At 36.8% G+C, this 12,921-nt stretch overlaps 2 protein-coding genes across 3 annotated transcripts in view; both read right to left on the bottom strand.

The window, feature by feature from the left end:
- LOC111159681 (ELKS/RAB6-interacting/CAST family member 1) overlaps nt 1-12,921 on the bottom strand; it is a 510,890-nt gene that overhangs the window by 163,323 nt on the left and 334,646 nt on the right. The window lies entirely within an intron of this gene.
- On the bottom strand, nt 783-1,311 carry LOC111159684 (SRA stem-loop-interacting RNA-binding protein, mitochondrial-like). The gene is made up of 2 exons (XM_022522258.1): nt 1,165-1,311; nt 783-974 (listed from the first exon to the last, which is right to left on the bottom strand). The coding sequence occupies exons 1-2, from the start codon at nt 1,309-1,311 to the stop codon at nt 783-785; spliced, it is 339 nt and encodes a 112-aa protein (XP_022377966.1).

The following is a 12,921-nucleotide window of genomic DNA, read 5'->3' on the forward strand; positions in this document are numbered from 1 at the left end:
AAAAAAAAAAAAAAAAAAAAAAGAACCATATCATAGTTTCATAGAACTCTTTGTTTACTTTAGTCTCTATTTCATGCATTTCTCCTCTGATTTTTATTATTTCCTTCCTTCGACTGAAATTGGACTTCATTTATTCTTTTTTTCCCTAGGTGTAAAGTTAGACTGAGAATTTTTTTTGATGTAGTGTTCATAGCTGCAATGTCCACAAATAGCCAAACTATGGAAGGAGCTGAGATGCCTTTCAACAGATGAACAGAAAAAGAAGATGCGGTTCATATATACAGTGGAATATTACTCAGTCCTCAGAAAAGATGAATACCCACCATTTTCATCAACACAGATGGAACTAGAGGGGATTATGCTAAGAGAAATAAGTCAAGCAATGGGAAAAGTGAACACCAAGTAATATATTTTTGATGTCACATTTTATATCTTTTCATTGTAAGCATCCTTTAATGTCTAAAGTAAGCATCCTTTAATGTCTAAACTAATTATTGTAATTTAAATTAATTTTTCTACTTTTGTCTTTTAACCTTCATGTTTGATTTATAAGTGACTGGTTCACTGCTTTTGGCACATATTTACCTTTTCCAGTGAGGTTTTTACTTCTGTATGTTTTCTTATAATTAATTAGTACTTCCTCCTCTAATTTAGAGAGGTCCTTTTATTATTTCCACTAAGGTCAGTTTAGTAGTGATGAACTCTAATGTTTGCTTGACTGGAAAACCCTTTTTTTTTTTTTTTTTTTGCCAATTTTGTTTATTTAATAGATATTAATAGTCTCAAAAATCTTTTTCTTCATCAGATGTTTGATCCCCTTGCAAAACTTTTGGTCTTTGAGCTTGGACATGGAGCTTTACTCCATCAATAATATGATATTCTTGTTGTAGTGCATCCTTAAGTTCTTCTGAAGAAAACTGAATCCAATTCATATTCCTACGAAATCCGGTATCTTTGTCAGAAGGTACAGTGTACTTTTGTTTTTGTTTTTGTTTTAAAGATTTTATTTATTTATTTGACAGACAGAGATCACAAGTAGGCAGAGAGGCAGGCAGAGAGAGAGGAGGAAGCAGGCTCCCTGCTGAGCAGAGAGCCGGATGCGGGGCTCGATCCCAGGACCCCAGGATCATGACCTGAGCCGAAGGCAGAGGCTTTAACCCATACAGTGTACTTTTGTACATGGCCAAACTGAGCAAAGTGTTTGCTCAGCTCACTTGAGGCTGCGGTCCAGGGAATTTTTCTGACAAAAGCCACGGGCTGGCTAGTACTCATGTACAGCACCACAGAGTCCCTCACTGCCAAAGCCACCATCTTTAGATCTGTCTGGAAAATTCTTAATCTCTCCAAGTCTGAATGATAGTCTTGCCAGGTTGGGAATTGTTTAAGTTTTTGTTTTTTGTTTTTTCCTTCCTGTGGGCATTGTGAATATGTTGTGCCACTCTCTCCTGGTTTGCAAAGTTTCTGCTAAAAATTTTGCTGATGGCCTTATGGAGTTTCCCTTGTATGCATTAAGTTGTTTTTATTTTGTTGATTTTAAGATTCACTCTTTAACTTTTACTATTTTAATTATAATGTGTCTAGTGTGGATCTCTTTGTGTTCATCTTTTTTGGAACTCTCTGGGTTTCCTGGATCTGTATGTGTTTCCTTACCCAGATTAGGGAGGTTTTCAACCCTTATTTCTTCAAATAAGTTTCTGGCCTTTATTCTCTCTTCTGGGAGCGCTATTATGTAAATATTATTCTACTTGACATTGTTCCCAGAGTGAATTTATCTTCATTTTAAAAAATTATTTTTTTGTTTTGCTACTTTGTCTAGGTAAGTTCTATTGTTATGTCTTCTAGTTTGTTGATCTGATCTTCGGGTTCATTCAGTCTGCTATTAAAATCTTCTTGTGTAATTTTCCAGTTCAGTTATTACATTCTTTAGCTCTGTAACTTCTGTTTAAAACTCTCTTATGTTTCTATTTCTTTGTTAAGGATCACACTGTGTTCATTCATTCTTCTGGTGAGCTTGGTGGGCAACTTTATAACCATTGTTTTGAATACTTTATGAGGTGGGGTGCTTATCTCCATTTCATTAATGTCTTTCTTTGATGTTTGTCTTGTTCTTTCATTTGGGACATGATTCTCTGTCTCCTCATTTTACTTAACTCTGTTTCTATGTATTAGGCAAAAAAACTACCTCTCCCACTCTTAAAGGAGTTAGTCCCTTTTTTAAGGAGATGGTACATGGATCCCAGAAGTGCGATCCCCTCTGACTGCCAGAGCTAGGCACTTAAGCGGTGTCCCCTGTGTGGACTTTGTGTTCCCATATGTTATGATGGGGCCATATTTGCTGTGAGAGGGTTGGCAGGGCTATTGCCCAGCCCAGCTGCAACATGTGATTGACACTGGAGAGTACATGCGGGCTAGGCTGTCACCCAACCTGGCTGTGACACATATTGCACTGAGGATGTGGGGCACTGACAATGGCAAGGTAGGATGAAATCACAAATATGGTATCTGTCAATGTCTCCATCCATGGAGAAAGTCCCAACAGTTTCTTACCTCTCTAATAGGCACTTTAAGTTTAGTAGGTGGGAGTCTTTCACATCTGGTCTACATACTTTTCAAATTGGTGTTTTTGCACTAGGTCCCAAGGGGAATAAATCTGTGAGTGAGCCCTTTAAGGGCGGGAGGGTGGGCGGTTCTCTGTTCCCTATAGATCTGTGGCTTTCCTGGACATAGTACTTGTTGTATTTCAAAACCTGGCTTTTAGGGGTCTTATTTCTTTTGCAGAATCCAAGGGCTGGCATGCCTGATGTGGAGGAGAAACTACTCATTCATTAGGGAATAGTTCAGCATTTTTGAGATCTCTCATAATGGTGAACTGCTACAAAGGGGGTAGGTCTCCTACCCACCTTGATGCTATTTTTTTTTTTTTTTTTTTGGTGGAGACTCTGCTCATCCAGTTTCCTGGTCTTTTTCAAAAGAAACTGTTCCATATACAGTTGTATATTCATTTGTATCCAGGGGAGGGAGTGAATTTATGAATTTCATATGCCACCATCTTCAACCCAAATCCCAATATTTCATTTAAAGAAATCTATAAGCTGTAAATGAGTAAAGTATATTCTTATAATCTCAGTTAAATAGTTAATTGATGTTGGAACTCCCACCTCGATTATTTGAGAACAAAGTAAAGGTTAAGAAATTACCATTAAGAGTAAAAACAACAAATGTGCATCTTCCATGGTTTGTTCATGATTAGAATACTATTAAATTTCATAGGGATTAAAATATAACATTATCACAGAATGCTCTTGCTTGAGTCAAATGAAGCAAAATGAAATGACTTTCTGTGAATATCACAGCCAACAAGGGGCTTATTTTTTTAAAAACGATTTTTATTTATTTGAGAGGGAGTGCACAAATCGGGGGGGTGCAGAGAGAGAGGGAGAAGCAGACTCCCCACTAAGCTGGGAGCCTGAGGGGGGGCTCAATCCCAGGAACCCAGGATCATGACCTGAGCTAAAGGCAGATACTTAACCAAGTGAGCCACGTAGGTCCCCAACAAAGGGTCTTATTATCTACTAATTGGCTGGGAGTTCTGTTAACTTCCCTGTGGTAGTTTCTATGACACTCTCTGCAGAGTAGCAATTCTTTTTTTTTTTTTTTTTTTTAAGATTTTATTATTTATTTGTCAGAGAGAGAGGGAGAGAGAGCGAGCACAGGCAGACAGAAAGGCAGGCAGAGGCAGAGGGAGAAGCAGGCTCCCCGCCGAGCAAGGAGCCCGATGTGGGACTCGATCCCAGGACGCTAGGATCATGACCTGAGCCGAAGGCAGCTGCTTAACCAACTGAGCCACCCAGGCGTCCCCAGAGTAGCAATTCTTAAGACACCTTACCTCTGCTACTAGTCTAGGAAGTTAAGAAATTAAAAGCTTTTTGTGAAGGTAAAAACAGCACAACATAACATTATATATTAATTAATAAAGTTTATTATCTCATTTGTCTGAACACATGTCTGGGTAAGAAGACTTGACTGCTTCTCATACCTGAGAATTTTATCACACTGAGAACTAAGAGACTGATTTGAGTACACATACTGAACTGGCATTTACTATTACATTTCAAAAAGAAAAAAGGGGGGCGCCTGGGTGGCTCAGTGGGTTAGGCCTCTGCCTTCGGCTCAGGTCATGATCCCAAGGTCCTGGGATCCAGCCCCATATCGGGCTCTCTGCTCAGCAGGGAGCCTGCTTCCTCCTCTCTCTCTGCCTGCCTCTTTGCCTGCTTGTGATCTCTATCCGTCAAATAAATAAATAAAATCTTAAAAAAAAAAAAAGAAAAAAAAAGAAAAAAGGTATCTCAAATTTAAAACAGTCCTATTGTAAATACACATTGTCTTACAGAGGAGATCATGAATATAAGAAGTTGTATTTGGATGTACTTTGAAAGAAGTAAAAAGAGAGAAAGCAACAGAAAGAATAAAAGCAAGTGTTATCATCTAAAAACATACCCCAATAATTTCTAATTTCATGTGTTATTTCAGGTTTTGCAATTTCTCTGAATTCTGTTTGCATGTGCCAGTATTTGAGGATACCTGCTTTAACACTGAAGGTACAGGAGAAAGAGAAATTATTTGAGGATCTACTGACAGATCTCAATTTGATGTTTTTTGGATTAAGAATATAAATTCTAAATACTTTTAGCTACAAAAATTCACCATTCTATGTAAAAGGTAGGTGTATCAATTTACAAACTCTACACAACATTCCAACCGTTCAGTTTGGCTCCAACCCAAATTTTCCAGACTGATGCTTTAGTTATTTGAAAATTTTCACGTTTCCCAAGTCTATACTTTCTTAGTGCCTCTTAAACCCTTTTTACTTAAAATTCAGTCTTCTGAGAGAGCCCTCTTGCTCTTGCTGGTTCAGCTCAGTTCAGTACATACTCATTAAATGTCCTGTATGTGATAAAGATCAAACTAAGCCAAGATAAGGCCTCAATCTTAAAATGTTATCCTGAGAAATCTAGGTGACTAGAACATGGGAGCATTATGAAGTCTGGTGGTAGACTGAGCTTGGAGCGCCCTAAGAACCAAGGCAATAAGGCAGGTGAAGACTTAGGCCTTTTGAAGCTCTGGGGAGAGGAGTATGTTGTGCTGGGTTGTAATTGGTGGTCCAATGGATTTGGGGGTTTTCTGAGGCAGTATCTAAGTAGTAATTTATTTATCAATTGTTTAATCTTATTTTTTAAAAAAGGAATTGGTTGTTACCTTCTAAAAAAAGTTATTTGTAAATGACACATATAAACCTGGAAAATGATCCCTCTCGTAATTGGTTAACATGTATATCTAAAAATTATTTTCCCTACATTTCATTAATAATATCCTACTATTAAACAAATCTTAAATTATTTAATTTAAGCATACAAGTCTTTGTACTCTGGATATGTCTGTTGTAAGATAAACATATACCATTATTTCATAAAGCATGTGCTTAAAAATTTCAGATATCAAGAGTGAGAAGAGAAGCCTTAAAATGGGAGAAAACATATGCAAAAGATACAAATGATAAAGGACTATTATCCAGAATATTAAAAAAATTCAAAACTCACCACTAATAAAATGAATAATCTGATTTTAAAGATGGGCAAAAGACCTGGACATCTCAAAAGAAGATATACATACAAAGAAAAGTTGAACATCAAATGTCATTAGAAAACTGCAAATTAAAACAACAATGAGGTATCAGTACACACTTAATAGAATGGCCAAAATCCAAACACAGACAATATTAAATGCTGGTGAGAATAAACAACTCTCATCACCACTGGTGGGAATGCAAAAGTATATAGCCATTTTGTGAGATAGTTCGGCAGTTTCTGCTCAAGAAACAAACTCTTCCTCTTACCATATAATCTAGCAATCAGACTCCTCAGTGTTTACCCAAATGAACTGAATACTTACGCTCACGCAAAACTTACAACAAAAGACCTGGACAGGAAAGTTTATAGCAGCCTTACTCATAACTGCCAAAATTTGGAAACAATCAAGAGATCCTTCAGTAGGTGAGTGGATAAACTGTGTTACATCAAGACAATGGAAGACTGTTTGGCAATAAAAAGAAATGAGCTACAGAAGCCAAGATGTAAAAGAAACTCAAATACATATTACTAAGTGAAAGAGTCATTTTGAAGAGGCTACATTGAAGAAAATTCCAGCTACATAACATTTTGGAAAAGGCAAAATTATGGAGACAATAAAAAGACAGGCAGTTTCCAGGGGTTAGGGAGAGGAAGAGACAAATGAGCACAGAGGATTTTTAGGGCAGTGAAACTTCTATATGATACTACAGTGGCTGGTACATGACATTATACATTTTTCAAAATCCAAAGAATGTACAAAACTCTGAGTGAACTCTGATATAAACTATGGACTTTGGGTAACAATGACATAATGTAGGTTCATTGATTCTAATAAATATACCACCCTGGTACCCATAGTTGATAGTGGAAGAAACTGTGTATATATGGGGAAGATTGTGTATATATGGGGATTGCAGAGCCTGGGGACTCTGTGATTTCCACCTGATTCTGCTATTAACCTAAAACTGCCCTAAAAAATAAAATTAATTTAAAAGATAAACTGAATTACTAAAGTCACAGTTATGAGTCTGTTTAGAGGAAGAAAAGGTAAGACACGGACTGAAGGAAAATACCTGCAAACCATATGTCTGACAAAAGACTCGTATTCATAATAAAGAATTCTCAAAACTCAACAATAAACACTCTAATTAGAAAATGGAAAGAAAACATTAAGAGACATTTCACTGAAAAGAATATATAGGTAACAAATAAGCACATGAAAAGACAGTCAATATCATTCTCCCTCAGAGAAATGCAAAATAAAAACCACAATGAGAGGGGCACCTGGGTGGCTCAGTGGGTTAAAGCCTCTGCCTTCAGCTCAGGTCATGATCCCAGGGTCCTGGGATCAAGCCCCACATTGGGCTCTCTGCTCAGCAGGGAGCCTGTTTCCCTTCCTCTCTCTCTGTCTACCTGTCTGTCAAATAAATAAATAAAATCTAAAAAAAAAAAAAAACAACCCACAATGAGATACCGTTATACAACTGTCAGAACTGCTAGAATAAAAACAGAGACAATACCAAATGCTAGCAAGGATATGAAAAGGATCACTTACACACTGTAAGAATGTAATATGGTGCCACCAATCTGGAAAGCAGTTTGGCAGTTTCTTTTTTCTTTTTAAGATTTATGTATTTAGGGCGCCTGAGTGGCTCAGTGGGTTAAGCTGCTGCCTTCGGCTCAGGTCATGATCTCAGGGTCCTGGGATCGAGTCCCACATCGGGCTCTCTGCTCAGCAGGGAGCCTGCTTCCCTCCCTCTCTCTCTGCCTGCCTCTCTGTCTACTTGTGATCTCTCTCTGTCAAATAAATAAATAAAATCTTTAAAAAAAAAAAAAGATTTATGTATTTATTCCAGAGAGAGAGGGTACGAGAGAGTGTGAGTTGGAGGAAGGACAGAGGGACAGAATCTTCAAGAAGATTCCCTGTTGAGTGCAGAGCCAGGGCAGCGCTAAATCTCATGACCCATGAGACCATGACCTGAGCGGAAACCGAGAGTTGGACCCTTAACTGACTGGGCCCCCAGTTAGTTTCTTAACATATTAAATATGCAACTACAATATGATCTAACAACTGTACACCTGGGCACTGATTCCAGAAAAGTAGAAACTTAAGTTACAAAAAAATCTATACACCAATGCTTATAGCAGGGTTTTTCCATAATAGACAAAAACTGGAAACAATTCCGATGTCCTTCTACAGGGGACTGGTTAAACAAGCTGTAGTATATGCAGACCATGGAACATCACTCAGTAATAAAAAGGAACAAACTACCGATAAATTCAACAATCTGGATTAATCTCCAGATAACTGTGTAGAGTGAAAAATAATCTGAAAAGATTACATACTGTATGATTCCATTTATAGAACATTCTTAAAATGACAAAATTAAAAAATGGAGAACAGATTAGTGGCTGCCAAGAGAGATAAGGAAGGTGGGATGAGAGGGGAGTGGGTGTGACTATAAGAAGCGCTCTGTGGTGATAGAAATGTTCTGTATCTTGACCATATCAATGTCCATATCCTGGTTGTGCTACTGTATACAATATCACATCTTGGTTTTGCCAGATGTTACCACTGGGAAAACTGCCTAAAGAGTACAATGGGATCTTCTCTGTATTATTTCTCACAACTACATGTGAATCTACAAAATCTAAAATTATCTCAAAATAAAAAGCTTAATTAAAATAACAGATTATTTCATTCAGATTAAAATGAAAGATTATTATCTTGGCCATTTTGGCTCAATATTTGAGTAGCCTAAGACTAGCTTACATCCTAAGTACAATTTTAAGAGAATCTCTTTATTAATGCTGGGAATCAAATGAAGTTCAAACACAAGGTAAAATTCTAATCTTATTGCAATGCTGTCAATCACAAGCTTAGATACAAAAGATGATGTAAGTAATGAAACTAAGACTGGGTAGCCTAAAACATAGTACACAAAAAGCCCATGGACTCATTCCAAGAAGAATATTAAACTTACCCAGTGCTAAAACTATACATCCTATAAAATAGGAAGAGATCTCTTGGACATGACATGAGCTGTGGCTGGCTCTGCCCTATCTCACTTTATGGATTTATGGCAGTTTTCCTGTTAAGGAACCATCCCAGAAACCATGTGTGCCTTACATATTTGCCATTCCTACTATGGTATGACACAAATAAATCATGGGGCTTAGGTCAGTACAGCCAGCCTGTAAAGTGATTCATGAGGCCAGCAATACCATCCCCTAGGACTATGCACTTTATTACAGTAAACCTCAGAACAAGATACAATTTCCTGACTCAAGAAGCAGCCTTTAAATCAGGACACCTGGACAGCCCTGGAATCACTTAAAAAATACAATAGGTCTCAATCCACCATTGTTACTTAGTGCTGGCCTGCACTTGCCCTAGCTCTGTTCCTTTTAACACTAAATACTAAATTCAAAATGAATCCTTTTTGAGTGAATTATTATGGTAACAGAACTACAGAATAAATTTAAATGCATCCCATCCTTTTCTTAAAACTCCTTTGTTCACTGCTTTTCCTGAACTTTATTTACCCACTCAAAAAATAATATTCCCTGTGTCAAATTTCCCAGTCTTTAAAACTCATAAACCAAGAAGAGCACCTTTTGGTGCCTAAAATAAAAAAAGCAAATGACTATGAACCTGGGTTTCCCTCTTGATAACTCAATAAGGAGTACCCGTTAGAGTAATCCTGGAGACAGTCATCAGGGCGTTCTTTGGGCTTGGAGACCTAATACTGCAATCAGTGCGATTTTTGTAGGTATCATATATACTTTAAATCAGGACTGGAAATAGCTCCATACTGTTGTTTAGGAAAATTGGAAATCTAAGCAGTTGTTAAAATTATGTTTGTTGAATTCTTACGGGGTTTTTACATTAGGATCTAAGTATAATCATCAAGTTATCTTTTTATGTCCTCAACTTTTTGAATAAAATGCTTAAAGCCACTAAAACAAACAAAACCACATTCCTGGTTATCAAAAAGAACTACTTTTAAGCCAAGACACCAGTTTTTAGCTAGACGATCAATATCACTTTATGCATTTTCTGAAGTCTCCAAGCCAAAGGCCCATCACATACTAATATTATTTTATACTTCTTGAAGAAAGCCTGGAGAAAAAGTGTTGGGACGCTCTATTATGATGACCACAGAACTGACCCCCATGTCCTGATCTTTTGGGATATAATAGAGGCAAATATACTTTTATCAATAAAGACATACTTGACTGAATAGGTTTTGGGCACATGTAGCCAATAGACAAAAAAAGCTGCAGTGCTTTACTACATTCCTTTGCAATAAGAAACAGGCCAAGAGAAAATATGGAGTCTAACTCCTTAGCCTCTTCACAATTTCCCAAGTCATTGAAGCGACCTGACTGTACATATGCATGAGGTGTTCAAAAATTTGAGCATGGTGACTGGAGATCAAGGCAAACTACAGTAATTGAATCATAGATCTACCAAGGGAAAAGCTTTTCAGTGACTCAAAAAGAAAAAAATGACTATGGGACTTCTCAGCAACTATAAACAAACTACATATTGAGGACAATGGGATTGATTGCTCATAAATCTCAAGGGACATAGGTTTTTATAAATCTTGTTATATTATGTTTTAAGACATTATACATTTTTTTTCCTTAAGAGCTGATACTTAATCATTGACTGTACAATCCAAAAAGTTTCCTAAAAAGAATTCAGTAACACAAGTTCTTTAATTAATAAATAATAAAGCTTCTGTAAACAAGAGGGGCAGGTATGTTTCTTCTTAATGACCTCTGGCTCCCTTCTTGCGTCTACATCTTACTAGAAAAGACACCCAAATCCTGAAGAAGTGGTTGGCAAATCATTTACACTGGTTGTGGAGTTGTTTTTTAGTAGGAAATGCCACAAGCCTTCGTAGCCTGTAAACACTGCAGGTAAGCTTTAAAATGGATCACGCTCTAGAGAATCAACAAATTGGAGAGACATATGAAAAATTGGCATTAAGAAAAAAATGTTCTTTTCTAGAGAAGCCTTCAATTCTAAACCTGACAATAAAAGAATACTTCCTGGGCTAATGTGAAAATTGATACCAATCACAAAATTTATTTAGTATTGTATAGGAAATAAAGCTTAAGGACCATCAAAATAGACATGTTTCAGTTTTACAGAATTTCTCTACAAAGAAACTACTATATTATTTCAACTTTCCCCTTCAAGGTAGTTAATTTTGTTTTGGGTGCATTTTAAATTGACTAATAAGTAAAGCACAGTTTGGAAAACTAAAATGTGACACTAGTACTGGCACTAAAATATATCCTAGTATTTCAGTGGATATTCAAGAAGATACACTTGAAAACAGCCAAGAGTCTTGACTCAATTCTACTTATACAACGAACTAAAAAATATCATCCTCACTTGATTCTGACCCTCAGTCTAAAAAACAAACAAGCAAAAAAACCCCATAAAACAAAAAACCCAAAAAGGAAAAAACTCCAAAACCATCTATCTATAGTAAACAAATGTCACAACATACTCTGTTTCTTACATACTACAGTGGCTAACTGATAATATCTACTTACTCTGTTAGGGTCAATCAATCAGTGATTCTCCTAGAAATGAAAGGAAGGTTGTCAATTTTTTGAGTTGGGCCATAGCTGACTAAGGTTCTTAACTGAAAAATGAAGATTCTTCCTGTCATTAAGAACAATGATTCCTGGGGCGCCTGGGTGGCTCAGTGGGTTAAGCCTCTGCCTTTGGCCCAGGTCATGATCTCAGGGTCCTGGGATCTAGTCCCACATCGGGCTGTCTGCTCGGCAAGGGAGCCTGCTTCTCCCTTTCTTTCTGCCTGCCTCTCTGCCTACTTGTGATCGATCTCTCTCTGTCAAATAAATAAATAAAATCTTAAAAAAAAAAAAAAAGAACTATGATTCCCTTTGAAATTTACCAAGCTTTACCTTCTTAATTTCCTCCCTTGTAAAGAGGGACCTATATTAAAAAAAAATGAACATTAATAAATATTTGTAAATAGCCCTGAAGAAATGTAAATGATGTAATGTGAAAAAAGTACAGGTTTCTTCTACAAAAAACCCTTTGATGTTTTTTCCAGTATTAGTGATTTCTATAGACCGACACAAAGCCTTGTCTTCCCCGATTCTACCATGAAGATAAGCCAGTTACTGTGCAAAATCTAAGGCTGTTATTTACATGTACAAAGAGAAAACATAAACATTTTGTGTAAAAGATGAGCTCATTAGAACTGATATTTTTCGAAACTGTATGAAGAAGATAAAAGTCATTTAATGTGTAATGACAAAAAATGTATTTTCTTTTTCCTCCTGTGATCTTTAGACATCATAAATGTGTTCAATTTGCAATAAAAAATCAAGTACTAAATAAACATTAAACAGACTATGAAAATAAATATACAAGTAAATAAAGAACGATCCAAATTCTTAATTTCATTTGGCTATGTTGAGCTTCTGCACATCTTTAATAAAACAGCTGTGTTAGATGCTATGGATTTAAGTTGAAAGAAACACAGTCTCTGTACTCAAGAGTTTCTAGTCCAGGCACTGGTAAACTATAACCCAGGAGCCAAATTTACCCTGCTGTCTATTTTATCATTATTGTTGTTGCTGTTGTTAATTGTAGTAAAATATACATAAAATTTACCATTTTAACCATTATGTGCACGATTCAGTGGCATTAAGTACATCACAGTGTTGTACAACTAAAACCGCAATCCATTTTTAGAACTTGTTCATACTTTTAAATAGAAACTTTGTACCCATGAAACAATAACTCCCCATTCCCCATTTGCCCAGCCCGTGTAACCTGTAGTCTACTTTCTGTCTATAGGAATTTGGCCTATTCTATCTACCTCAGATAAGTGGATCCATGTAATATTTGTCCTTCTGTGTCCAGCTTCTTTCACTCATCATAATGATTTCAAGGTTCATCCATGTAGTAGCACAAGCCAGAATTTCATCTCTTTTCAAGGCTGAATAATATTCCATTGTTTTTGTTTATCCACTTATGTGTTGATGAATACTTAGGTTGCTTCCACCTTTTGGCTGTTGTAAATAATGTTGCTATGAACAATGGTGTACAAGTATCTGAGTTCCCGCTTTCAATTATTTTGCCTATGTACCTAGGAGTAAAACTGCTGTCCCACTTGTTTCTGTAAATAAAACTGTATTGTTGGGGCGCCTGGGTGGCTCAGTGGGTTAAGCCGCTGCCTTCGGCTCGGGTCATGATCTCAGAGTCCTGGGATCGAGCCCCGCATCGGGCTCTCTGCTC

Source organism: Enhydra lutris, unplaced genomic scaffold, assembly GCF_002288905.1.
Source record: "Enhydra lutris kenyoni isolate GAN:26980312 unplaced genomic scaffold, ASM228890v2 scaffoldscaffold69, whole genome shotgun sequence".
NCBI lineage: Eukaryota > Metazoa > Chordata > Mammalia > Carnivora > Mustelidae > Enhydra > Enhydra lutris.